General features: G+C 48.4%; 8 protein-coding genes across 8 annotated transcripts; 2 read left to right on the plus strand and 6 right to left on the minus strand.

The window, feature by feature from the left end:
* Positions 1 to 355: 355 nt before the first annotated feature.
* P174DRAFT_515371 (putative ABC multidrug transporter) lies at positions 356 to 5312 on the minus strand. The gene is made up of 8 exons (XM_024832174.1): positions 4800 to 5312; positions 3402 to 4728; positions 3139 to 3348; positions 2469 to 3081; positions 1930 to 2408; positions 1082 to 1872; positions 674 to 1016; positions 356 to 623 (listed from the first exon to the last, which is right to left on the minus strand). Exons 1-8 carry the CDS (start codon positions 5258 to 5260, stop codon positions 486 to 488), a joined length of 4362 nt encoding a protein of 1453 aa, XP_024678829.1. The 5' UTR covers positions 5261 to 5312; the 3' UTR covers positions 356 to 485.
* Positions 5313 to 6110: 798 nt separating this feature from the next.
* On the minus strand, positions 6111 to 7750 carry P174DRAFT_515372 (F-box domain protein). The gene is made up of 2 exons (XM_024832175.1): positions 7620 to 7750; positions 6111 to 7151 (listed from the first exon to the last, which is right to left on the minus strand). The coding sequence occupies exons 1-2, from the start codon at positions 7730 to 7732 to the stop codon at positions 6362 to 6364; spliced, it is 903 nt and encodes a 300-aa protein (XP_024678830.1). The 5' UTR covers positions 7733 to 7750; the 3' UTR covers positions 6111 to 6361.
* Positions 7751 to 10166: 2416 nt separating this feature from the next.
* P174DRAFT_515373 (putative chromate ion transporter) lies at positions 10167 to 12116 on the plus strand. The gene is made up of 4 exons (XM_024832176.1): positions 10167 to 10455; positions 10514 to 10635; positions 10717 to 11294; positions 11366 to 12116. Exons 1-4 carry the CDS (start codon positions 10210 to 10212, stop codon positions 11992 to 11994), a joined length of 1575 nt encoding a protein of 524 aa, XP_024678831.1. The 5' UTR covers positions 10167 to 10209; the 3' UTR covers positions 11995 to 12116.
* A 60-nt stretch (positions 12117 to 12176) lies between these two features.
* Positions 12177 to 12864, minus strand: P174DRAFT_463691 (uncharacterized protein; the record flags this gene model as incomplete). Its single annotated transcript, XM_024830305.1, has 3 exons — positions 12177 to 12263; positions 12284 to 12299; positions 12458 to 12864. 3 exons carry the CDS (start codon positions 12862 to 12864, stop codon positions 12177 to 12179), a joined length of 510 nt encoding a protein of 169 aa, XP_024678832.1.
* Positions 12865 to 12967: 103 nt separating this feature from the next.
* P174DRAFT_377481 (uncharacterized protein) lies at positions 12968 to 13260 on the minus strand (the record flags this gene model as incomplete). Its single annotated transcript, XM_024822750.1, has 2 exons — positions 12968 to 13084; positions 13165 to 13260. 2 exons carry the CDS (start codon positions 13258 to 13260, stop codon positions 12968 to 12970), a joined length of 213 nt encoding a protein of 70 aa, XP_024678833.1.
* Positions 13261 to 14421: 1161 nt separating this feature from the next.
* On the plus strand, positions 14422 to 14829 carry P174DRAFT_424425 (uncharacterized protein; the record flags this gene model as incomplete). The annotated part of the gene is made up of 1 exon (XM_024825200.1): positions 14422 to 14829. One exon carries the CDS (start codon positions 14422 to 14424, stop codon positions 14827 to 14829), a length of 408 nt encoding a protein of 135 aa, XP_024678834.1.
* Positions 14830 to 15334: 505 nt separating this feature from the next.
* Positions 15335 to 16958, minus strand: P174DRAFT_445169 (glycosyltransferase family 8 protein). The gene is made up of 3 exons (XM_024828270.1): positions 16410 to 16958; positions 15685 to 16325; positions 15335 to 15627 (listed from the first exon to the last, which is right to left on the minus strand). The coding sequence occupies exons 1-3, from the start codon at positions 16879 to 16881 to the stop codon at positions 15565 to 15567; spliced, it is 1176 nt and encodes a 391-aa protein (XP_024678835.1). The 5' UTR covers positions 16882 to 16958; the 3' UTR covers positions 15335 to 15564.
* A 344-nt stretch (positions 16959 to 17302) lies between these two features.
* P174DRAFT_454319 (repressor protein) lies at positions 17303 to 20204 on the minus strand. The gene is made up of 2 exons (XM_024829229.1): positions 17648 to 20204; positions 17303 to 17586 (listed from the first exon to the last, which is right to left on the minus strand). Exons 1-2 carry the CDS (start codon positions 19814 to 19816, stop codon positions 17359 to 17361), a joined length of 2397 nt encoding a protein of 798 aa, XP_024678836.1. The 5' UTR covers positions 19817 to 20204; the 3' UTR covers positions 17303 to 17358.
* Positions 20205 to 21483: the final 1279 nt, after the last annotated feature.

Raw genomic sequence — 21483 nt, forward strand, 5'->3', positions numbered from 1 at the left:
AGGAAATCGGCGATTATTGTCGCTGCGTCTCGGGGTTACTAGAAACAGTAGATTCCGGGAATCGGCATTGCCTTCGGACATGCCGATCACAGTAATAAAGTCCGCCTTCGGACGTTCAGGGTCGGCACTGTCGGCGCTGAATGGATACTTGCATTATTGCATAGCAGTTATAAATTAGGATGACATTGTTTGTCCTGAGTGCGAGATTGTTCTTTCTTTGACCAGTCAACCCTATTTAATACATTATACAAACGATCCAGTTACAGGTCTCCAGCTGGGCTTTTACTCCTCACCCTATGAACAGGCAGCGCGAGTGAGTTCAGTATCACTTTCAGGACAATGTTCCATAGATATACTGTGTTGGCTTACAATGCTATATTCAAAACGAAAAATCCAGGAAAGAGTCCATTCTGACAAGTGCCCTCGCAGGAGCGAGTCAGTCGGGAATAATCCTATTGACAGAAGACAGTGGACACCCTCCGCTGTCAACGCCACAAGGGCTTCATAACCGAGCGCACATAAACCAGTACATAGACCATGAGGTAATTTGAGATGACAAATGCCGCGAATATACCAAAATAAGGCCAGATTTTGGACTCGTCTAGACCGATCTCCGAGAGATACTGGTGGAGTTAGCAACCTTTCCTTAAATTCCGGACCAAATAAGACTCACATCATCACCTCGACTATACTTGCAGTATCCGCAGCGGCCACGACCATCTGGGTTTGAGAGATAACCGCTGCCCGTACTGGACAACCAGGGCATCGCATACTCGCCGCACGTCATGTTGAGCGGGCTCTCGAAAACAACTAATTCATCTTGACTGCAGACAACGGGCATACCACGTAGAACAGACGTTAATACACCACCTATCCAGTAAGTGAACGGTGTGACATAGTACATCGTGTACTTCCAGAACACAGGCATGTTCTTGTGTGGCTGCAAGATGCCATTGAACAGCTCGCACATGATGATGAAAAATGGCATAAGAGTAGCAGCCACCATTGAATCCGCGCTAGATAGTTGTCAGACGGCCCGTACCTCTTTTGTCTCCCACAAAACTGGATCCGAGACACTCACCTTAAAGCAGCGATCCATTGACCCCAGGACGTAGCGAAAAGGAAAAAAAGGAAGAACATCAAGAACGTATAAGCAGCTGCGAACCCCAGAGGAAGACCAACGAGGAAGTAATACAACACGTAGAATACCACTCCGCTGATTATCGCGTACGGTATTTCCGAGATTATCTGCGCGGTGCAAAATGCAACCCAGGAATACACTCCACTGGGTCCTTCCCGGGTCTTCCAGATATCACGGTTTGAAATGAATCGCATGGAAATTGCATTGATGAACTCCGGCACCAGCATCAGAACGAGAAAACATGAGAATGCTTTCGATTGCAGGTCTGTAGAGCTGTTTCCGATTCGCAAATATGTCAATCCGTTAATCAATGCATGGAAAAACGATGCGTAAAGCCGCGAATAGGGGTATTCAGGGCTCCGCCAGTACTGCCGAAGCGTGCGCTGCGTCAAAAGGCTGATCTGACAATACAGGGGCGGCATAGAATGAGTCTGCTTCGTGCTGTCAGATGATTCAGTATTTTGTGACCTCGCCCTGTGGATGTTGGAGATCTCTTTTTTGAGGGAGTCAGCCTCAGCGGATCGATTCCATATGTCTGCCCAGTCCACCTTATAGCCGGTATCCCTCATGCCCCCGACAACGACTTCAATCAAGTAGTCTGCTGCGTTGGCGATTTGCTTGGGCTGGTCGCCGTACTTCGTGAAATAATCAAATATGCAACGTCCGGATCTCCCGACTTCACCGAAATAGTAAGTTCGTCCGCCGGGGCTGAGGGCCAGGACTCTGTCAAACTATTGAAGTTAGCAACCCACCGATCATCACAAGCGACATGGATTGTTGAAACTCACTTGTTCGAATTGCTCTTGGTTTGCTTGATGGATGGTGCAAAGGATGGCTAATCCTTGGTCGGCCAGGTGCCGCAGAAGAGACACAATGCTCGATGCGCCTTGACTTCCCAGGCCACTGGTGGGTTCATCTAAAAAGAGCAGCAGCTCAGGTTTCGCACAGAGCTCCACTCCGATAGTGACCCTCTTTTTCTTCTCCATATCCAAAGATCCGATGATGGCGTTCTGGAAGTCAACCAGTTCAAGGGTATGCAAGACGGTATCCACGTAAGAGAGCTTATCTTGTTTCCGGACACATACAGGCTGACGAAGCAGTGCGGAAAACTCAAGAGCTTCTCGAACAGTGCTAGTCTCGTCATGAACATCCATCTGCTGACAATATCCGATATTGCGTTTGAAAGATTCGTCAACGGGACGTCCATCCACGTTCATGTTGCCAGACAATGTCCCTGATGCTTGTCTTTGCGTGAGAACAGTCAATACTTCAATAGTGTCAGCAATTCGGTAAACATGGGTGGCAAAGCAGGTTCGCGGTATCTTACAAGTTGATTTACCCGCCCCAGAGGCTCCTACAAGAGCCGTCAGCGTCCCGGGTCTGCAGTAGCCATTCACTTCATCCAACAGCTTCCGAGTCTCTTTCCCACATTGGACTTCGAGTTCAAGGTTCTTCCACGTAAACGTTGAAGAAGTACCTTTGACAGCTTGAACTGGCTGTTGGCAAGAAGGCTGGGTTGGGGGCGGGGCACTTCCAAGACCCTGTACAGGGCCGTTCTCTTCGTCCTGGCTAGTCTTGAAATTGCGCTGGCTGCGTTTGGCGCGCTTTTGGTATTGGATTGGCCCGGTACTGCCGGGCTCCCAGTCAAGAGCTTCACTCAGCCAGCATGTAGCGGTAATGTAAACAAGCGTAAAAAGGCATAGGATCCCAAAGTTGCGCCAGACATTCCGGTAATAAAAACCGTAATGCGCGGCTAAATAATGATCGCCATCAACCGTAGTTGTCCCTGGCTGACTACCAGAAATACCACAAGTTTGATAAGCAACATTATTGTAGGCGTACCCTGAAGGTACAACTGCGCCCGATGCACATGAGAATTTGGTGTTATGAAACTCTGCCGCCATCATTGCTTCGTATGTATATAGCGCCGGCGTAGTGTACTAGTTTTCATTAGACCTTCGTTATCGCCTTAAAAGGTTATTCCGGATGGTGCTTACCGCTATCCACCCTACCCAAGGAACGTTATTCATCATCTTGTCCACAGAAAGCACATAGCCGCCAAAGACGATGCAAAACAGCACAGAGACCCCGCTGTAGCGCAATGCGACTTCGAAGTTCGATGATGCAGCAGCAAACAGCCGGAACTGGGCAGTCAGACAGAATGTGCACAGGTAAACGCAGAGAAAATCAATCCAAAAGGATCCCGCCTAGAGATTCAGGTCTTAGTGGACTGTGCAGCAAGCCCGCATGGAACACATACACTTGCTTTCAACCCTGCCAGAAAGTAGACAACAATCAGAAACAGAAGCACGAGAACGAAGACCAGGACAAGGTCCGCAAGAACCCTAGCCAGGCATACGGCACTTGGTCGTACGAAGGCAAACTTCTTTTGGCGACTGAGTATATCCCGGCCTTGCATTGCTTCTTCTAGCTCGGACATTTGAAGCCAAGCAAGCAAAATAGAGGAGTAGAATATCACCCCTCCACGCGAGTACATGCCATCGGTGTTCTCTGGTAGCTCATAGAACATTGAGCCAATCAGCAGACCATAAACCACACATGAAATGAGCTTGACCAACAATGGCGAAATATGGCCTTTCACCTGCCACATCTGCCGCTTTCCACACAGAACCACTTGCCGAAACAGGGAGATGGTATATGGAGACTTGGGGGAGACAAAACGAGACTTTTCGGTTTGTATCGTGCTCTTGAACTCCTTCAGGCTCCCACGATCGCGATCCGATTGCGATGTTCTCAATCCTTGAACACCAGCCTGCTTTTCCTCATAGTTCCGAATGTCTTCCAGTATTCGATGGAAAGCCGCACTTTTTCGAAACGTATCCTCTAGTTCAATCGCTCCCTTTGGGGCGCGGTTGTCCCAGCCAGGCCGGAACCTCCGTCGCTCAGGGATTGTAATGCTGGTCAGAAAATCGGATACGGTTTGCATTTCCGCACATTGGTAGCCCAGATTCTCAAAGTACCCTTTCGCTTCATACGCTGGACCTTGATAGAGCATTCGCCCTTCGTCAATGAGCAAAACCTTATCAACCAAATCAAAAATGGTGTCAGACGCTTGGTACAAGGTCAATAGGGTCGCCTTTCCGCATGTGTCGGTCATAATCCGAAGACTGCGGACGTAGTCCAGCGCCGACGAGGCATCTAGGCCTCTAGTAGAATTATCCCAGCACACGACTGAGGAATCGGTTGCAAGTGATTCGATTATAGATATTCGTTTTCTTTCTCCTCCAGACACACCACGAATATACTCGTTCCCCACGAGGGTCTTCATGGTATGGGCCATACCGAAAACCCTGCCGTAGATCTCGAGATATCGCGGGATTCGCTCTCGATACCTTTTGGGCGTCTTACTCTGAAGAGCAAATTCCAGTGTTTGCTGGACGTTGAGAGTGGGAAAATGCGCATCTTCCTCTGGCACATAGATCACCTGGCCGCGGTAGTACTTCGTGACATCCTCCAAAGTCAGGCCTGAGTAATCGATATGCCCGGTCACCCCTAGGAAAGAAGAATGGTAGCCAGCAACCGTTCGAAGAAACGTTGAACACCCGGCTCCCGGTCTGCCTAGAACTCTAAGGGGAATTAGGCTATCCTTTCAATCTTCCTAAGACATATGCGAGCAACAAAGGGTATAAATGCTTACAGCATGATTTCTCCGGTCTTAGCCACGCCAGAAAAATCTCGAATAAGAGGGCGTCCATCTTGGGGCTTTCTAGGCGAGAACAGGGGCTGTATTGTCCATTCATAGACATCTTGTAGTGTTAGGGTACGCCACAGAGCTGTTCCTAGTGTCTTCACAGTCGTATGAGCTTCACCAGCTCCCCATGTTGTTATTGACTGGAAGCAGACACCAAGACTCGACTTTCTCCTTCCAGCTCGAAGTTCTGCTTCCAAGAAGTTGTCGAACGAGGTATGAGGCTCGGGATGTTGATCAACTCCCTGGTGACTCCGTCCTGTCAGGGTGCGATGAATCTCAGCAATGGCATCCTCATCCTCTCGTGATGAAAGAACATGAGATCTTGAAGCCACCTCCGCTTGAGTTCCGACTTCATGAGAGGTGTCAATCAGTGTACCACCAAGGTGTTGGGGAAGGTGGGCTGGCATGCCGGACGATCTTTTGGAGCGCAACAGCCTTGTCGGTACAAAAAGACCTTCGTGTCTGACCGGCAAGAAAAGCCATTTTCAAGATCAGGAAAACATCATTTATATTCATCGTATGTCATCGAGAAAATTGCAAGAAGCACTCATATTGCCCTCTTCCTACAAAAGAGGAAGCCAAGCCTCGATATACTAGAGGCGTATATTTCATCATTATGGATTCAACAACAGATTGACGCCTTGGCGTATAGTGGAGTGGTAGCTGGGCCTTTTGCAAGGCAACCAAGTCCTCTATTTGCTAGATCATGGAGAACAAGACAGAGACAGTCCCGATATTGTACCATGGTGTCCATTTTTGGCAGCTCGGACGAGAAAAAATCTGAGATAAGCCTAACTGCCGGATAGACTAGCTCGATTCCACCAAATTGCACTCCAAATGACTGCTTATACAGAGGAAAGTATGTTAGAGATGTGGATAACAATGTGAACTGCTGATGGTCATGACTTTCCAAAAAGGCAGCCAAGACGAGAGGTGGACGATTATTCGACTCGCAGCACTCACAGCACTTGCGCCACGCGTTGTTCCCCACTGTCCCGTACTCCCGTTCAAATCAGGACTCGAGTCTCCGAGACTCGCGCCTTAGGGCTAAGGCTGCAACATTCGGGATCAGAAGACCCATACTGATGAATGACACTTCATGGTAATTTTTCTTGATTTCAAGAACACATCCAACGGGCGGGACATTCGGATACCGGAAGTCTTGGAGTCGGGCAATTCGTTCGCCGGACCCCGCGGAACCCGCCATGATGTATGTTTACAGCGTCCGACAAGAGGACAATCATTAGACTCGATCAATTTCCATATATTCTACTCGCTTTTGCAACAAATTTTGAAGAGGCACCATTGTAACTAAGATGAGATCCCTTCCCGTCCTAGGGCCAGTTCAGCCTGCTTAAACAACCTACAAAGCAAATGTCAACATTGAATTTTCACGCAAAAGCACAAAATCAACAACCCGCAATATCTTTGCGCTGCTTTCGCGCTTGTTGAAAAGTGCAATTTGTCCTCGTGTTTGTTTCAGCCGTAAGATCACTTCATAGATCCACTCAAAGGAGACCTTCCTCAAATAAAACCCATTCTTCGCACCGTATATCAAAGTCGAAGCATGCCTCGCGAACTATTTTCCTTACTCGCTTGCAGGCTCGTCTGAATGCGAACCGATACAGGATGTTTGAATGTACATCTTCATCACTGTCGAATCTTTCCGAGAGACCGAACATTCCATTAGGTGGTGATGACTGAGGCTGTAAGACGACCAACGCGAGAGAATCTAGGCTGTCGAAGCTGCGTTTTGCCAAATTTGTCAACAATCTTGCCACAGGATGTTCACAGGCACGAATGACCAGATGCCTCAGTGAGTCGGGTAATTCTGGGTTGTCGGTCAAGAGGCACTGTTCGATCTCTAGGTGCTGGAGGTTGGTGAACAAGGCGAAGGACTCAATCTTCGGATAGTCGTCCCAGTGTAGCCCCCACTCCCACAGACCAAGATCAACAATGATAGATTCAAGGGTTTCACTTTGTGAATTGAGGATGGCAGCGAGGTCTGAAGGTTCAACAAGATTTGGAGTGTCAGAATCAATCTCGTAGATCAATGTTTTGAGACCCTTGCATGCGTATATGAGAGTTGTCAGAATGTCCGTATCTATACACATCCGAGTAAGGGAGACTGAAGCAATGTTGAGGGACTGCGATGAGTGCATGAAGCCTGAGTCACCAGCGCCTTGTACATCAAGGAGGGAAAGGGAAAAATATTCGAGGCACGAGGAACTTAAGAAGAGGGATAAGGTGTCTGCCTGAATGATATTCATCTGGCCCCAAGTTCCTCCAATATGGAGGCTCCTCAACTTAGACAGATACGGAGAAGCCAGGCCCTTTTGTATCGAAGGCATATATGGAGGTCTCAGATCCTTCCAGTCTTCTTCTCCTAGCGTCAGATGAAGATGTTCAAGATTTGGTGTGTGAGTACAAAGTAGTACAATCAAAGGAGACACTTTCGCCCTCACTATAGATGAGAGGAACACCGCCTTGTTGTTCACGCAAAGACCTTGGACCGCATCAGCTAGTAGAGCTATGGTCTCTGGTGTGAGAATCTTCGACCATATTTGAGGCGCCCGGGATTCCCAGGCCGAGGTGTTTATGATTATCTGACGAACGCATGATGCAAGGTCGGATCGAGAAAGAAGAGTTTGAGTGAAGCCTAGTAGAGAACACAAACCATCTCTGCTGTTGCTGGTCTTGTGACAACAATGACAGTGAAGTCCATTCAGGTATGTTTTGAAAAGTATCCGCTGAGTCGCTGCGTACAGCTGGCGGGAGGTTAGGCAAAGGGAGAGAAGGACTGGCCAGTCTTCAGCTGACTCAAAGAATCCGATGATGAAGAGGAGAATTTCCGCGGGCAAATTGAGAAGACTTCCCATTGTGAAAAGGAAGACGAATGAATAGAGGGAGTAGGATCAGATATGGAAACAAGTGGGCGTTGCTGATGAGAAGATGGATGTCGGGGCCTGGGGATGCGCATGTGTTTTGTTGCATCCTGGTCCCGGCCAGACACTCCACGCCCTGCGTCATGCCTCGACAGTACTTGAGTCGGTAGGTCAATCCGTACAGCTTTCGCATGTCTTCCATTGGAATCTTCTTCTTCTGAAACCGTCTTCTCCTCTTATGTACGCATATTACAGCACAACATAGCCTTTTCAGATGCAGGACACTCTATGATCATCCATCCCTCAAGTGTGATAGAATTGTCATGGTGCAATCGGGGTGACCAGCAGGTTCTGACGTCTCAGAATAAGCAATCTTTCACCGTTTTCCCTCCTATCCCCGTCATTCCCTTCTCTGGCTCCTCAGGTTTCTGCTTGGATGGCCCTCTCAAAGAGATAAGCGGCTTGCATACACGATGCTCGAAAAAGCAGGGTTGACTTTACCTTCCATAATAGATGTATCTGAGGCCGTTCGCATCGAATCTGTGGGCACAACAATCGGTATCCTGTGTTGCACGCCGAGCTTCTCTCATTGGAGCCTTTTGAAATCACTGTATCTGTTACAACGAAGGTTGAGCGATAGTTTGCCTTGCTTGTCAATCGTTATTACTGCAGGCCTGGTACTGATATCATCTCGTGTTATGCCGTCGGACTCTGAATGTTAACACATGAACCTTCTATAGCAGCAGGTGGCGCTGAAACCTGATCAGACCCAGCAAAAATGAACGACCTCAGCTACTTCGTACGCTGTTGAAGAGTTTCAGTATTCCACGCATCCGTATCAACATGATCAGGGCAAAGGAAATCTAAACAATGATATAGTCTGGGCCATTCTAGGGCGGATCGTTACTGGTCCAATGCCTATTGTGCCTACTCTTAGCACCGAGCCCAAGGCTTGCCCATCCAACTTGCTCTGACAACTGATGCCGGACCTTCTGGAGGCTCTGGAGCTGAGCAACCGCCGCAGTGACCATCAGCTTGGACATAGTCCATCCCAGTTCCCACATTGGTCTCCTTTTGGAACTTGCTGTATCATCTAGATAGCCCCAGATGAGCACGTCGAACAAGAGCCGTAGTATACAGCAGATGTCTGTTCATGACTAACGTTGGTTAATAGAATGACACTCGGTGCGCAGAATAATACTGAAGATGTGCGTAAGAATCCTAAATTAGGATGGAAAGTAAATATAGGCTCTTACTTCCTAATAGGAGGGGCTATCCTATTGGTAGGGGGCACAGGTACCGCAATTTTCAAAAGGTTCAGGAGGCCACAGCAGATGCTGCACCTATCTAAAGGCTCTCTAGCATCCACCTTCTTCAAAACATCATTGCGACTCATGTTAATCAGGAGCTCACGCAAGGACTCATTGCCGTCAATCACCTCATCACTGCGCTTCGCGTTTCAGTAGCAATCGCAAATTGGTGCTCTCTGGACAGCCAAATGTTTTGGCGGCAGCGGCCGCCCCGGTAATCTTTGTCCAAGCAATCTCGCAGTCGCTATACTTGTCCGTGGGACAGCAGCTGCGGGTATTGCACTGGGCGGAGGCTAGGGTGGCGCTCAGCAGGATGGTAGCGAGTATGCTGGCGCACGCATTGTATTCTTTACAATGTTAGTCTGGTAGTCAAGGTGCACCTTGATTGCTTCCGAGAGGTAGACTCGGTAGACTATTTTTCGCTGCTTATCTTTATCAGAAGGTGAAGAATGCCCTGGTTGCGGACTTGAGGTACTGCCTTTTTATACACCTCCACATCCCCTCAACTGTCGGCAAGCGTTGAATTAGAATTTGAAGGATTCAGTACTTCCTTGCTTTGACAGAATCCTACATGTCATTGTTTTGTAACTTTTGTTATGACCACCAAGCCACTAACCGATTGGAATCCTTGCGAATAGCTTCATGTTTGTGTGCCACATCGAGGGTATAAAGACAGGCTAGATAGCCACTCATTGGAAAAGAATCAGACGTTCATCAGAATCTGTATTCCATATGGCAATCCTTAAGGTATCTGCTGCCAGTCTGTCTCAGTGAAAGGCCCCGGTACACAAACAGTCGCAGAAAAAGGGAGCTCAAATTAAGAGTTTTGTAGATATTAATATCACCAGGCCAAAAAAGGCGCCCGACGACGTACTGGTCAGTCTAGGCTTACATATCCATAATCTTATTATGGTACCTTTTAACAATGGAAGATTATGCATTTCCCAGTCCAAGCATCTTGGCAAATTGACAAGCGGCGTGACACACTCCTCTCTTATGAATGGCCAGTTTTCTAGGCTGCCAAGGGACCAATATCATGCGGGGTGTAAAAATAGGTATGGCGTGCTTAAAAGGAGGAGAGACTGCGGCGATATCAGTATTTTTATTCATGCTCTACTACCAACTGAATACTCGTACATCGCTGGTTTGGATAGAACAAGGATGCAGCTGCCGCCGCCATTCTCGCGCTACCTTTCTTCACTCCGCGCATTGAACCAGCGCGTACAAGAGAGGGCGGCTTCAAAGCAACGTAACAAACGCCTTTCTAGCCGATTGGCCGATGTATTCTTACGAACATGGCATCTGGGGTTAACATCTTTTGGAGGACCGCCGGTTCATTTCCAGATCTTTCACGAGAAGTTTGTGGAAGGCAAAGGAGGACAGGAGAAATGGGCGGATGAGCAAACAGTTAGTGCTGAAACCAGTGAAGATGGGTACGATAGGCTGATCGGAACGACACTTGTAGTATCAAGAACTCTTTGCCATCTGTCAAGCTCTTCCCGGCCCCGCAAGCACGAAGATGCTTTTCTGCTTGACTTTATTGCATGCAGGCTTCATTCCAGCCGTATTTGCTTTCCTTATATGGAGGTGAGCTCTCGACATTTTCCTATGTTCCATGCATCATTCGAGGCGACATACAACGAACGGCGCAGCTAATCTCTAGTCTAGTCTTCCCGGGGCAGTTGGCATGTACGCACTCTCCCTCGGTGTACAAAATATGAATGACGTTCTGCCGGAAATTGCATATGCATTCCTTTCTGGCCTCAATGCTTCAACCGTGGGAATCATTGCTCTGGCAGCCGTCCAGCTAGCGGAAAAGGCAATAAAGGATAAGCTCACCCGCATTCTAGTCATCTTCGGCGCTTGTGCCGGCCTGTGCTACAATGCTCTTTGGTACTTTCCGCTTCTCATAGCTCTTGGTGGTCTGTCAGTGGTTGTGTGGGACGGTTGGATGAGCCAGTGCATCCGTAAAACCAGTGCTAAATGGAGACGACGAAACAGCCACCCCGAAGAGGCAAGACAGGAAGATGGCGCTCCCAATGAAGTGGAGCTTCAAGAGCAACAAGACAGCCAGATGCACAGCACGCCCTCTAATCAAGGCACCGTCCGGTCACGGAAAACTGGACAGGCAGCACCCCTTCCAGAGACTGCTTCCGATGCGCAAACCGAGTCATTAGACGTCAGCGCTTCTCATGATCATATCATCCGCATCCGTGTCGGTATCACGGTCTGCGTCGTCTTCTTTGGTATGTTCCTTCCTTTCGCTCATCCTCCAGCTTTCATATCCTAGCCATGAACCATGCTGACACTAAATCAGCCTCCTTTATTGCAATCCTGGTGGCAAGAGGGGTCATCAACTCCCCACCACTTCCCCTGGACTTGTTCGCTAACATGTATCTGGCCGGAACAATCATCTTCGGAGGAGGTCCCGTAGTGATCCCTCTTCTACGTTCTTACGTTGTTGATCCTGGCTGGGTATCCGGCAGAGATTTCCTGATCGGTCTGGCTCTTATTCAAGCATTCCCTGGTCCCAATTTCAATTTTGCGGTCTTTCTTGGAGCTCTCGCGCTCCAAAAATCCCAGTTCCCGACTGTATTCGGCGCTTTCCTTGGCTACATCGGCATCTTCCTGCCTGGTATCACTTTGGCCGTTGCTGTGCAGAGTTTCTGGAGAGTGCTTCGTAAGAGAAAGTGGGTTGCCGACTGGCTTAGAGGAGTCAATGCTGCTGCCGTGGGTCTGGTCTTCACTGCTGTATACAGGCTGTGGGAGATTGGATATTTGACACCCAAAGCTAGTAATGGTCAGAGTCTTGCTCTTGAGCCGTGGTGGGTTGTTGTTGCAACGGTTACTTATGCAGAGCATGCGTGGTTCAAGGTGCCTCCAGCGATCGCGATCATCATTGGAGGTATTCTGGGTCTCTGCTGGTATGGTGCTGTTGGTCGTTAGCTCATCTATGCCTGAAATTCAAAATGGAATATAGTAGTATAACGTGAATATGAATACGAAGAAAGTCGAGAGGGGGCAATAAAAGTTGTCATCGCATATTCTTTGTATTCTCTATTTGACATACAAGGTGGATCATTCCAGTGTGATATTACTCTACGTAATTGAGTATCCTTGGCCACAGCTCACAAGCCTTTTGAATTCGCTCTCTGCTCTAGTTTTTGAGACATGGTAATGCATAAGGAATCGCAGCAACCAAGGTGAAGCAACGGCTTCAAGGCGTTCAATTGACCTTGACCTTCGTCCCGCTCGTGTCTCACATCTTCAGGCATTGGCCTACGTCAGCGAATGTATTCCGGACGAGGCATCGACATAGTGCCATCTAACAGTGTCCTGCCTCCTTCGATGCGAGTTTTGTTCCCTCATGGTGTGTCTGAAGCGCGAGTCCCCGCTGATCTTCTTCGACACAGCCCTGATTCCTTCCTCGATGGTATCAGGATCATTCATAGACATCCACGGGATGCAGCCATTATTATGACGTAATTCTGCGTCGAGGTGGTATAGGCCAAGTCCGGGCTGCTTTGACACCCGGGTCACTTGTTGTAGGAGATCGCCCATGTTCTTTAAATGCTTCGCATGTTTCCTCAAGAAGCGCGACTCAATCGCGTTTACTATGGCGGTATCTTGGCATTTATCAGCCAAAGTACACAGCTTTTCCAAGTCCACGAAAAGCTTTCTTTGCACATTGAAGGCATCCCGACAAGGGCCAACAGGCTCGACGGGTGAATCAGGCCATTCAGATTTCGGTGCCTCGATGTTTGTTGGCTTACACCGACCTCCGCGGATGATCAGATATTTCTCTAGCCATTCCATATCGATCAAGCACTCCTTAGCGCTCCTGTGCCACAGCCTGATTGGCGGGATGCAGTCAATAAACCAGTGTTGCAGGCCACGCTTCCAACCTAGGGAGGAGCTATTAGGTGACATACATGGCAAATCCGTGCAGAGCAACGTTGGCTCGCGAACAGTCTGCTGCGAGCTTACGATAAAACATCCAGCTCGTCAATTCTTCGTGAATATGGCCTCTAATAGACTGTGAAATATAAGCCTTGGGTTTTCAAAAAGGAAATGCAATGATAGCTATCCAGGATCTCTCAATGGACACGGGTTTACCTCTTCTAGCTCATTCGTAAATGTAGATGGCCGTAGCCATTGATCAAGGTCATGGCCCGAGACTTCAGAGATGATTGCCCTAGCTTGTTCAGACATGATTGCTGTAGGTGAAGAAGTTCGTCGGTTCTATTTTAGATGCAATGCTTCGAGAGTGCCCAAAAGCCTGAATATGTTCAGTTCCAGAAGGGAAATGTGGGAAGCATTGCAGCCTTGATATAGGCCTCGCCACGGAAACGCACCCCGAATAATCATCATGACATACAGTCCACGTATCATGAGTATATGGTACATCATCTACAATACTTGCCGGCCATCATTGTTAGGGAGCGCGAAGAGGCTCTGGTGTGGATGGCTCACAATGAATAGAGTCATCACAATAACGTAACCATTCCGTGAGAATGGCTGGCCCAAACCCGCTCAATTCGACACCATTCTTTTCCAAACGGAAGAATGGAGATTATCTCCATTTGTAGAGAGCAGCAACAGAAGGACATGTCGGAATTCGACTCCGGTGTTCCGTTCCAGTGATGCAATAGGTGCGCTTAAGCATTCGAAACAAGATATACCAAGGCTTGCGGAGGAGTATGCATTGTAATCGCTGGTCTGAATTGACCCCTTTCTCTATATTTAGCTTTCTTTATGTGCTGCAATCGAGCCTCTTTTCTGTTCAGGATCAAGCATATAAGATCCCATAGGGCGAACTCCTTTCAAACCTGACCTATGAATATCCTTTAAATGTACTCTTTGTCCGCTCATTCTTAGGTTTATGGTACATTATGTCCTGAGGCGACTTACTACCTGGGTCCAGCAATTCAAAGTCAACTCGGTATATTCAATCTAGCTGGACGTCTCCCCTTCGCCTTCGGTCACCAAGTTTGACGCCATCATGCAGACCAGATATCCCGCCCAATGTCAGCAACTGCCATGGTAGAGATGTAGCAGTCAATAATGAGCAGTTGTGTCTGAGTCCTGCTACGGGTTAGTCCATATGATGTTGGAAACTTGTCGCTCCTACTACGCTAGAAATGGTTTAGTTTAGTTTACCCTTATCGTTTGATATATGACGCCATAGCTCCATGGAGTTGGAATAATGGCGGTGAAATATGGCAGTATCAAACAAACAACCCTGAGCCTTTTCTAACCATGATGTTTTGGAAAGCCCAAGGTTCCCTCCGTGTACTTAATATCTGTTACACTTCCTTGTCCCCAGCGGCACCACCGCTTACTTACCTCTAATTGATGATCTTCAACGGCAAGATGCTCTACAATGCCCTTATCCGGACCCATCACATCACATCTCGTAAAAAAGTGTCTGCCTTGAAACGAGCAGCTGGCACGCACAACTGTTTCGTACTTCTCCGCTCTGGCGGATGTCCAGGGATCATGTATGTTGAATCACGGGATATGAACTCTGTGGAGTCGTGGGTCGATGTCGTGCGGAACCTGCGCTACAAGGATTTCCAGCTTGTTAGCCGACCAGGCGCGGTAATAAGAGATGATCAACCCGGAGAGTCGAAGCCAGACAGACGTCCTCAGAGCTCAGATATTCCAACTTTACCGCACGTAGGACTTTCTGAAGTTGAGTCCGTCAAGGAATTTGGGAGTATCATGGAGCAGCGAGGTCTTTGGCAGTGGTGGAGGAAGGGAATGGGTTACCTGAGCTGAGTATTGATGATTGAGCTGAGTGCTAGATCTTCCGCCCTCGAGGCGCACAGCTCTCAATTGTTGTTGGATTGCTGTCATGTGCCACCTGATTCTTGCAGCCGCATTCTTGTGGCGAGTAGTCACGAATACTCCTGCTCTCAAAGCCTTATAACTGCCCTGACATGCACGACAATTTGGCAGCAGTGAGGCTCACGGGTCGATTCTAACAAACCGCTAGAAACTGTCGAGTCTGCTTGCCATGGAGGGACCTCATCGACACGCTCCGCTTCAAATCAGCAAGTCGGCCGCGATATCCCTTCCTTTCAGGCAGTGTACATGCTTTGCCTGATACAAATGGTTTCGACAATACCCCACCCTGGCCCTGCCTGCAGAGCCAGTGACTGTGGCTTTTAGCACACTTTTTAGGGACTGTCTGCCACAAGATAGTAAAAAGAGCTTATGGCCTCCGCAACTGATATCTCCATGATACTCAAGGCATAATATACTAAAGTGTATGAATCCGCATATTACCATGTGCTATCCGATTCTTGAGTAAATAGCATTTGCATTCATCTCGGTGGTTTACCTTTGTTTTGGTCCTTAACTCCCATTACCTGGTAATATACATTGGATGATGATCCATCTATGTAACCAGCAAATTGGCATTGCACATGCCTGACCTTGAACACCGTTCCATTTGCCGCGGGTGGAAATATTATGGCTAGAAAAGTATCCGTAAAAGCTGAGGAGATGGTCCTAGTGAGGCTTCTCTATTGGAGGCCAATCGGGAGCAGGGTAACTAAGTAGTTTACAAATGTCCTATATAAACCAGATTAGCGAAATTCTGTACGAATCATGGGAATCTTTTGCGCAAACCTTTCGTCTTCGACGGAAGTCTTCGTAGAGAGACTTCCATACCTCCCGATCACGACACCCCCTTTCTTGCATTGTGCCGGGTTTATAGTCACACTTGGGTAGAATCTCAGCAAGTAGCTTCTGGTTTGAAAGCACCCAGGGTTTTGGTAAAGGCCAGTCAGAGAAGTGCACAAGTTTGGCTTCTGCCAGGACCTTGTCAGGATCCCAAGTCTCATAGTCATTTCCAAAGAAATTGCGGTGATCTTTTTTCCGGAACTCGCCGGTAACTAGGCCGTATTGCCGATGCGGAAGAACCAAGGCCGAATCTGCAAAGCGATTATTCAACAGCTCCATATCATACCTCTGTGTCTCATTCGAATCAACTTCCACTTGGCCGTGGAGAGCTGGCTGAGCACTCTCCATGAGGGCTTTGAATTCGCGATAAGAGGGTTCAATCACGATCAGCAGGGACGAAAGTTGCTTTGTATCCGGGAGCGCCCAGTAAGCGCGAGGCATAGCGGCTTTGGCTGGTGGGAGGAAGAAGAGTTCATCCATACTCTGGAGAACGGTAACGTCGGAATCAATGTGTATCACGCGATCGTATTCTGTCTCGCCGAATGCGAGCAATTTCGCAATACTCTTATCCCAAGGTTCGCCAGAGCCTGTGTCGAATCGTTATCAGAGTTAGCGCCAGCTCTGCTTTTGACGAAAAGCCGAATTGTGACTCTGAGCCCGGACTCACGTACCTCCCCCAGCCTTGATCATTTCCGCACTAATAGGTACCAGCAACGCCTTGTACTTCTCCTTGGCGAGCTCTAGCAACTGGCTGTCCCTGTCATGATCATCTGCAACGAACAGATCCCAGTCTTCCGGATAGAAAAGAACTCTATCCGCTCGGCTACCTAATCGCTCCAGAGCTTCGAACACCATCACGGCGTTACACAGATATGCGCTCGACGTCGCATACTGACTGTAGGCGTAACGCGACCAATCGACCTTATTATAGTCGATATGCGAAACAGGAGCAGGCGAAGGGGCTTCACGGCGAAACCAAAGTATCAGAATGATGAAGACTGCGAAGAAAATCCAGGTCCGAACGCGTCTTAGTTGCCGCTTCGCAACCGCAAGACATGGCTCGTCGGGGATATCAAAGAAATCCGCCTCTGAAGACCCAGAGCCCCTGCGGTAGGGAAGAAGGGTCGCCTTTTTATTCCCCATGATCATGAATTACCGAATAGTGAGACCCAGGGAACCATTCTGGCGCTGTCGACGCACATGGCTCAATTTCAGACAGGCAATCACTCGTCATGGCCTTAAAGAGATCGGCGGACTGGACCATTACCGATCCCATGCACGTGACGACATCCAACAGTATTAGTGCAGCCGTGCGTGTCAAGATGTTATACTTTGTTTATCTCTGTCTCAGATGTCGGTCGGAATTTTGCTCTGGAGTTCTATACATCATGCATATAACAGGTCTTCAACTTGCAAGTTCAAATGAGGGACTACCACTGCCCAGGTGCCTTTCTCACGTACTGTGGTGGATAGTTGAATAAATAGCTTCAAACATCCACTTTACTAAATCAGGCAGTCTGTCGGATCGTAACATAGGTGATGTACTTGCACTCTATGCCAAATGGGACTCTTCTCTATTATCTGAAGAATAATATATTGTTAAGTATAGCCTAGTCTTGCTCAGATCTCCTTCTCATCGAGACAACCGTTCTCCCCGACATAGTTCTGAAGAGCCTCAAGGGTCATCAATCGGCGAGGTGCCTTCCGTCCTGTTAAGAGCTCGAACTGTGCGACCGCTTGTTCTGAGACTAACTCCAGCCCTCCGACCAGTATCCACGGCCTTCCAGTTTCACTTCGGAACCGGCGCATTTGCCGCAGCAGGGGCGTATCCAAGGGTTTGTATGCGAACTGCATCAATGAAAATTGATCAGCCAGGTTCTTCAAATCAAATGCAATGAAAGTTGCTCACCTCTAAAATCACGCCGCCCGTTGGACTTCCGAGCCACTGTGTCGGCATTTCGAAGTTGGCTGGAGGTTCATCTCTGTCAGGATCTGCTGGCACACACGAGGCAATTAAGCATGGCGGGCAGGTATCCAATGGCCATTCATCTTGAAGAGACGTCAACACCCGTACTACTTGGGTTGAGCCCACCTGCGATGCAGCCCAGGAATTGAAATGGCGTGCGACACCCTCCGCACGCGATAAGGTTCGGTTGTAAATGAAAATTTTTCGGCAACCTAGCCGAAGCATAGCATAAATCGCAGCCCGAGCCATGCCACCGGCTCCAATAACCAGGCCTGTTGATTTCAAGGGACTGATCGTATTGCGGGGAGACAGGTGACGACTGATACAAGTCATGATACTCACCCAGTCTGTGTTTTCTCCGTACCATCCCAAAACAGGCCCCGCCTGGTTGCGGCGGCTGGCTTGCTCTTGTAAGGGAAACATCGTCCCATCAGCGCGTGCACGCAGGGGCATGATGGTATTGACGGCCCCAATAGCTTCAGCATGTCTGCTTTTAGATGCGAGTTTCTGAAAGACCTGCACTCTCCACGGCTGCACAATACTCGCACCCCCAAAATGCGGATCCCGGCCCAGCCGATCAAGCGCCGCAAGAGAAGGAGATTCGGGAATGCTATACGTGTGCCTCATGCCGCAGTGCCGAAAAGCAGCATTGTGCATGGCAGGTGATAGGCTGTACGCCACGTTCCCTCCAAGGATATAGAATTGCAAGGGGTCTAGCGTATAGCTCTGGAACAAGGCTTCAATGGCGTCTCGTGAAGTAATGATGGGATCCCTGCCATTGTCTGTGCGACGTTTGATAGCCGGATGGGTCACGGAGGTCAATATCGAATTGAACACCTGCGAGGTCCTCCCAAGACTGCCAACGTTGTAGGCAATCACCGGGGGGTGTGAACCAGGTAAGGATTGGATTTTGTTGATAAATTTGCCCACAGCTGCGTTATCCTCGCGCTCAGTGGCCACTCGAAGAATACGCACAATTTGGCAACCAAGCTTTTCTGCTTCGAGATACAGGGAAAGGCATTCCTCGTCCTCCCACGTCACGCAAGAAGACGGTTCGAAAAGATAGTGGCCGATAATCTTGGTTCTACCTCTGTTGCGAATCACCTGGTTCAACAAAGATTGATTTTGGCCCAGATCGACTGCTAAATACTCCACCGCCAGCCTTAAGCCATGCTCTATGATGTTGAAATACAGCTCTGAGATCTGCGCCGATATGAGGTCACCGCTACCGATTCCGGATGCTGTCGTGTCAACCGAGAGTATGATGGGTGTCCGGGCATTCCTCCGAAGCAAAGAAACTTGCTTGCTGATGGTGCTCGCCATGCTCGAACCCCAGCAGTCGACGCAGAGCTCAATAGCATCTCCACCAGATTCAAGCTCTGCCAAGTCGACGACCCCTTCAATTAAATCAGAGGAGCGAACAAAGATTGCATGAGTAAATGATCGAAGTTCCGGGGGTGTCTCCAACAGTACGAAAGGTGAGTCGTAGCCAGGTTGGTCCACATCCGCACCGGTGACAAAACGGACGAAGCGGGTGAAGTCCTCCTTCGCCTCTCTGAGTTTGAAGGAGTAATTAACAGATCGGCGATCAGATGTCTGTCCATCGGTTTGAGCCTCCACATTGGAACGATCTTCTATGTTATAATACTCGAAATTTGAGCAAGTTCTGTGCAGAGGGTCCCCCTCACACAGCATCTTAACAGCCTCATGCTCTAAACCTAGCAAACTTTGGATCCGATCCATGTCACGAACAAGGTACACGATTGGGTTCTTCGCCAAATACAAACGAAGGTGCTCCTGAATTGGCCGAGTGAGGCTACCAAGGCCGCACTCAATGACACACTGTGATTGATGGTTGTCGAGCATCTTCTTGAGAACATCGATATCACGACGTTGAAATTCTTGACTGCCATGGCGCTTGAGGTACTCATGCCGCGTAAGTCCAGTAACTTCCTTGAAGTAATGATCCTCTGTTATGAAACGGCGTTTGAGAGCGGTGGCAGCAACGAAGCCGAGAGAGCGCTTTCCGCATCCCCGAATGCCAACCAGCACTAAGGAGGCATCGTGATCGAATCTCCGGGGAGTATCGACGCTCGAACTTGGGGGCATCATCGCTGCGGACGGCGGTATATCTACTGTTTTGGAAGCGATATCAAGAGTCCTTGTGCCAATTTAACCAAAGTTGTTTACTTTTGGGGGCGCCATCTCTCGATAAGTCGAATTGTCAGTGACCTGCACTGGTGAAAACTTAATATTCCACGTATAACAAGGTGAAAGATAACAGTGCGTGGTCGGAGTTAAGGAATCAGGAGGTTCTCCAGAGACTATCAACAATGCTAATCTCAGTCACAGTTAACATGCCGCGAATAGAAGTCTCACAACTTCACAGCCGGGGAACGTGTGGAGATTTAAAAGGAAGGAGAAGGAGGTAGAGTAAGGAACATATTAGTGGCTTAATAATAGCTCAGACTGCGAGGTGCCTCAGTAAGAGATCGCTGTCTCGAGTCAAATGTGGGCATGCATCTGGGATGGACCATTTGCCGTTCATTTTTCCCCAGATGGTCAATCTGCCGCACCTCACCGCCTTTGGGGAACAGACGGCGGCAAAGGTTTTAGCCGAGTGTGGGGGGAAGGATATATCTAGTACTATGCGAAAGTCCGATGTTATCATCAATATTACAAGAAATGGTTGGAAGATAAGGGTACTCTATGTGTCTATTTTGAATTAAAGGCTTACATATATGGCATATTCAACTTGAACTGTTACATGAGGTCAAAGATCTCTGCGGTTGATGTATGGGTCCACCAGTCTGTGAGGGTTATAAATACTTATTTAGACTTCTGTGCAGTGTTAGTGATTGTTACAATAGTACATCATGCTCTTTGTCACTCATCTTCAGCCTATTGAATTATTATTCCCTTATTATATAGACTGTCGAACACATATTGCACTACTATTTCTACTTTGCTAGAAATGGTTGTCTAGACACCTTAGTCAAGTGGTTTTAGTAGTCGTCGACACAGGCTATACATATATATATGTATACGTATCTCTATCAATGGTGGTCAGCAGTGTAACAATCTCTGCCTGTTGTCGATCTGTGCCGGGACCCACCTACAGAATATTCTCCAGACCACAAGAGGTATATTTCAAACAATACTCAGATTGTTCCTGGCATATTGCCTGAACGTACCTCTGACTTCCAGCCGTAGCTAGCAACATTGGATAAGTATAACAGCAAGTAGTGGTCTCCGAGAATAGGCTGTGACTGGGATCATCCTGCTGTACGGGAGAGTGCAGGGTTACAGAATAAGGTTTAGAGTCATAACTGGGAGACGAGAGGTCATTAGGCATTGAGTGAAGCACCAGCGGGTGTGCCAAATGTATCAGATCAATGATCTCGTTTGTTAGCAGCTACCTATACGGGGAATGATTTGATCCCGGAGCAGCAGAAGCAACAGATGTGATCCAATACTGCGCGAGAAGTCACTTGCGACGTTTCCGAATCCACATTCTATCTGGCCATTTGCTGGTTCCCAGACTTCTTATAACAGATAAATTGAAGGAACGCGGCTGGTTGCCATTATCTGTATCTTCCCAGATGACCCTAAGACTGCTGACGCTAAGATGATCCGGTATGCCAACCTCAGAAGCCTGAACCAGCTTCATCAAAAAATACCCTGAACCACTTTCTGGTGGCCTGATGTGGACACTTCGAGCGAGTCTTGATACCTGAAGCTAGTATTTCTGGGGAATTTTCTTTGAACCTCCAAATCGT

The sequence above is a fragment of the Aspergillus novofumigatus genome (assembly GCF_002847465.1).
Source record: "Aspergillus novofumigatus IBT 16806 chromosome Unknown P174scaffold_8, whole genome shotgun sequence".
NCBI lineage: Eukaryota > Fungi > Ascomycota > Eurotiomycetes > Eurotiales > Aspergillaceae > Aspergillus > Aspergillus novofumigatus.

What these genes read in the sequence shown, in the direction of transcription:
- P174DRAFT_515371 (XM_024832174.1), bottom strand. Translation starts at nt 5,260, where the DNA reads ATGCCAGCCCACCTTCCCCAACACCTTGGTGGTACACTGATTGACACC. An exon ending in TGGCAGGGTTGAAAGCAAGT is followed by an intron (nt 3,349 to 3,401) that starts GTATGTGTTCCA and finishes CTGAATCTCTAG; the next exon opens with GCGGGATCCTTTTGGATTGA. An exon ending in CAATGGATCGCTGCTTTAAG is followed by an intron (nt 1,017 to 1,081) that starts GTGAGTGTCTCG and finishes ACAACTATCTAG; the next exon opens with CGCGGATTCAATGGTGGCTG.
- P174DRAFT_515372 (XM_024832175.1), bottom strand. Translation starts at nt 7,732, where the DNA reads ATGGGAAGTCTTCTCAATTTGCCCGCGGAAATTCTCCTCTTCATCATC. An exon ending in TGCCTAACCTCCCGCCAGCT is followed by an intron (nt 7,152 to 7,619) that starts GTACGCAGCGAC and finishes TAAGTTGAGGAG; the next exon opens with CCTCCATATTGGAGGAACTT.
- P174DRAFT_515373 (XM_024832176.1), top strand. Translation starts at nt 10,210, where the DNA reads ATGCAGCTGCCGCCGCCATTCTCGCGCTACCTTTCTTCACTCCGCGCA. An exon ending in AATGGGCGGATGAGCAAACA is followed by an intron (nt 10,456 to 10,513) that starts GTTAGTGCTGAA and finishes CGACACTTGTAG; the next exon opens with TATCAAGAACTCTTTGCCAT. An exon ending in GGTCTGCGTCGTCTTCTTTG is followed by an intron (nt 11,295 to 11,365) that starts GTATGTTCCTTC and finishes ACACTAAATCAG; the next exon opens with CCTCCTTTATTGCAATCCTG.
- P174DRAFT_445169 (XM_024828270.1), bottom strand. Translation starts at nt 16,881, where the DNA reads ATGGGGAATAAAAAGGCGACCCTTCTTCCCTACCGCAGGGGCTCTGGG. An exon ending in AATGATCAAGGCTGGGGGAG is followed by an intron (nt 16,326 to 16,409) that starts GTACGTGAGTCC and finishes GATTCGACACAG; the next exon opens with GCTCTGGCGAACCTTGGGAT. An exon ending in ACTTCCGTCGAAGACGAAAG is followed by an intron (nt 15,628 to 15,684) that starts GTTTGCGCAAAA and finishes TGGTTTATATAG; the next exon opens with GACATTTGTAAACTACTTAG.
- P174DRAFT_454319 (XM_024829229.1), bottom strand. Translation starts at nt 19,816, where the DNA reads ATGATGCCCCCAAGTTCGAGCGTCGATACTCCCCGGAGATTCGATCAC. An exon ending in CGGGCGGCGTGATTTTAGAG is followed by an intron (nt 17,587 to 17,647) that starts GTGAGCAACTTT and finishes TCATTGATGCAG; the next exon opens with TTCGCATACAAACCCTTGGA.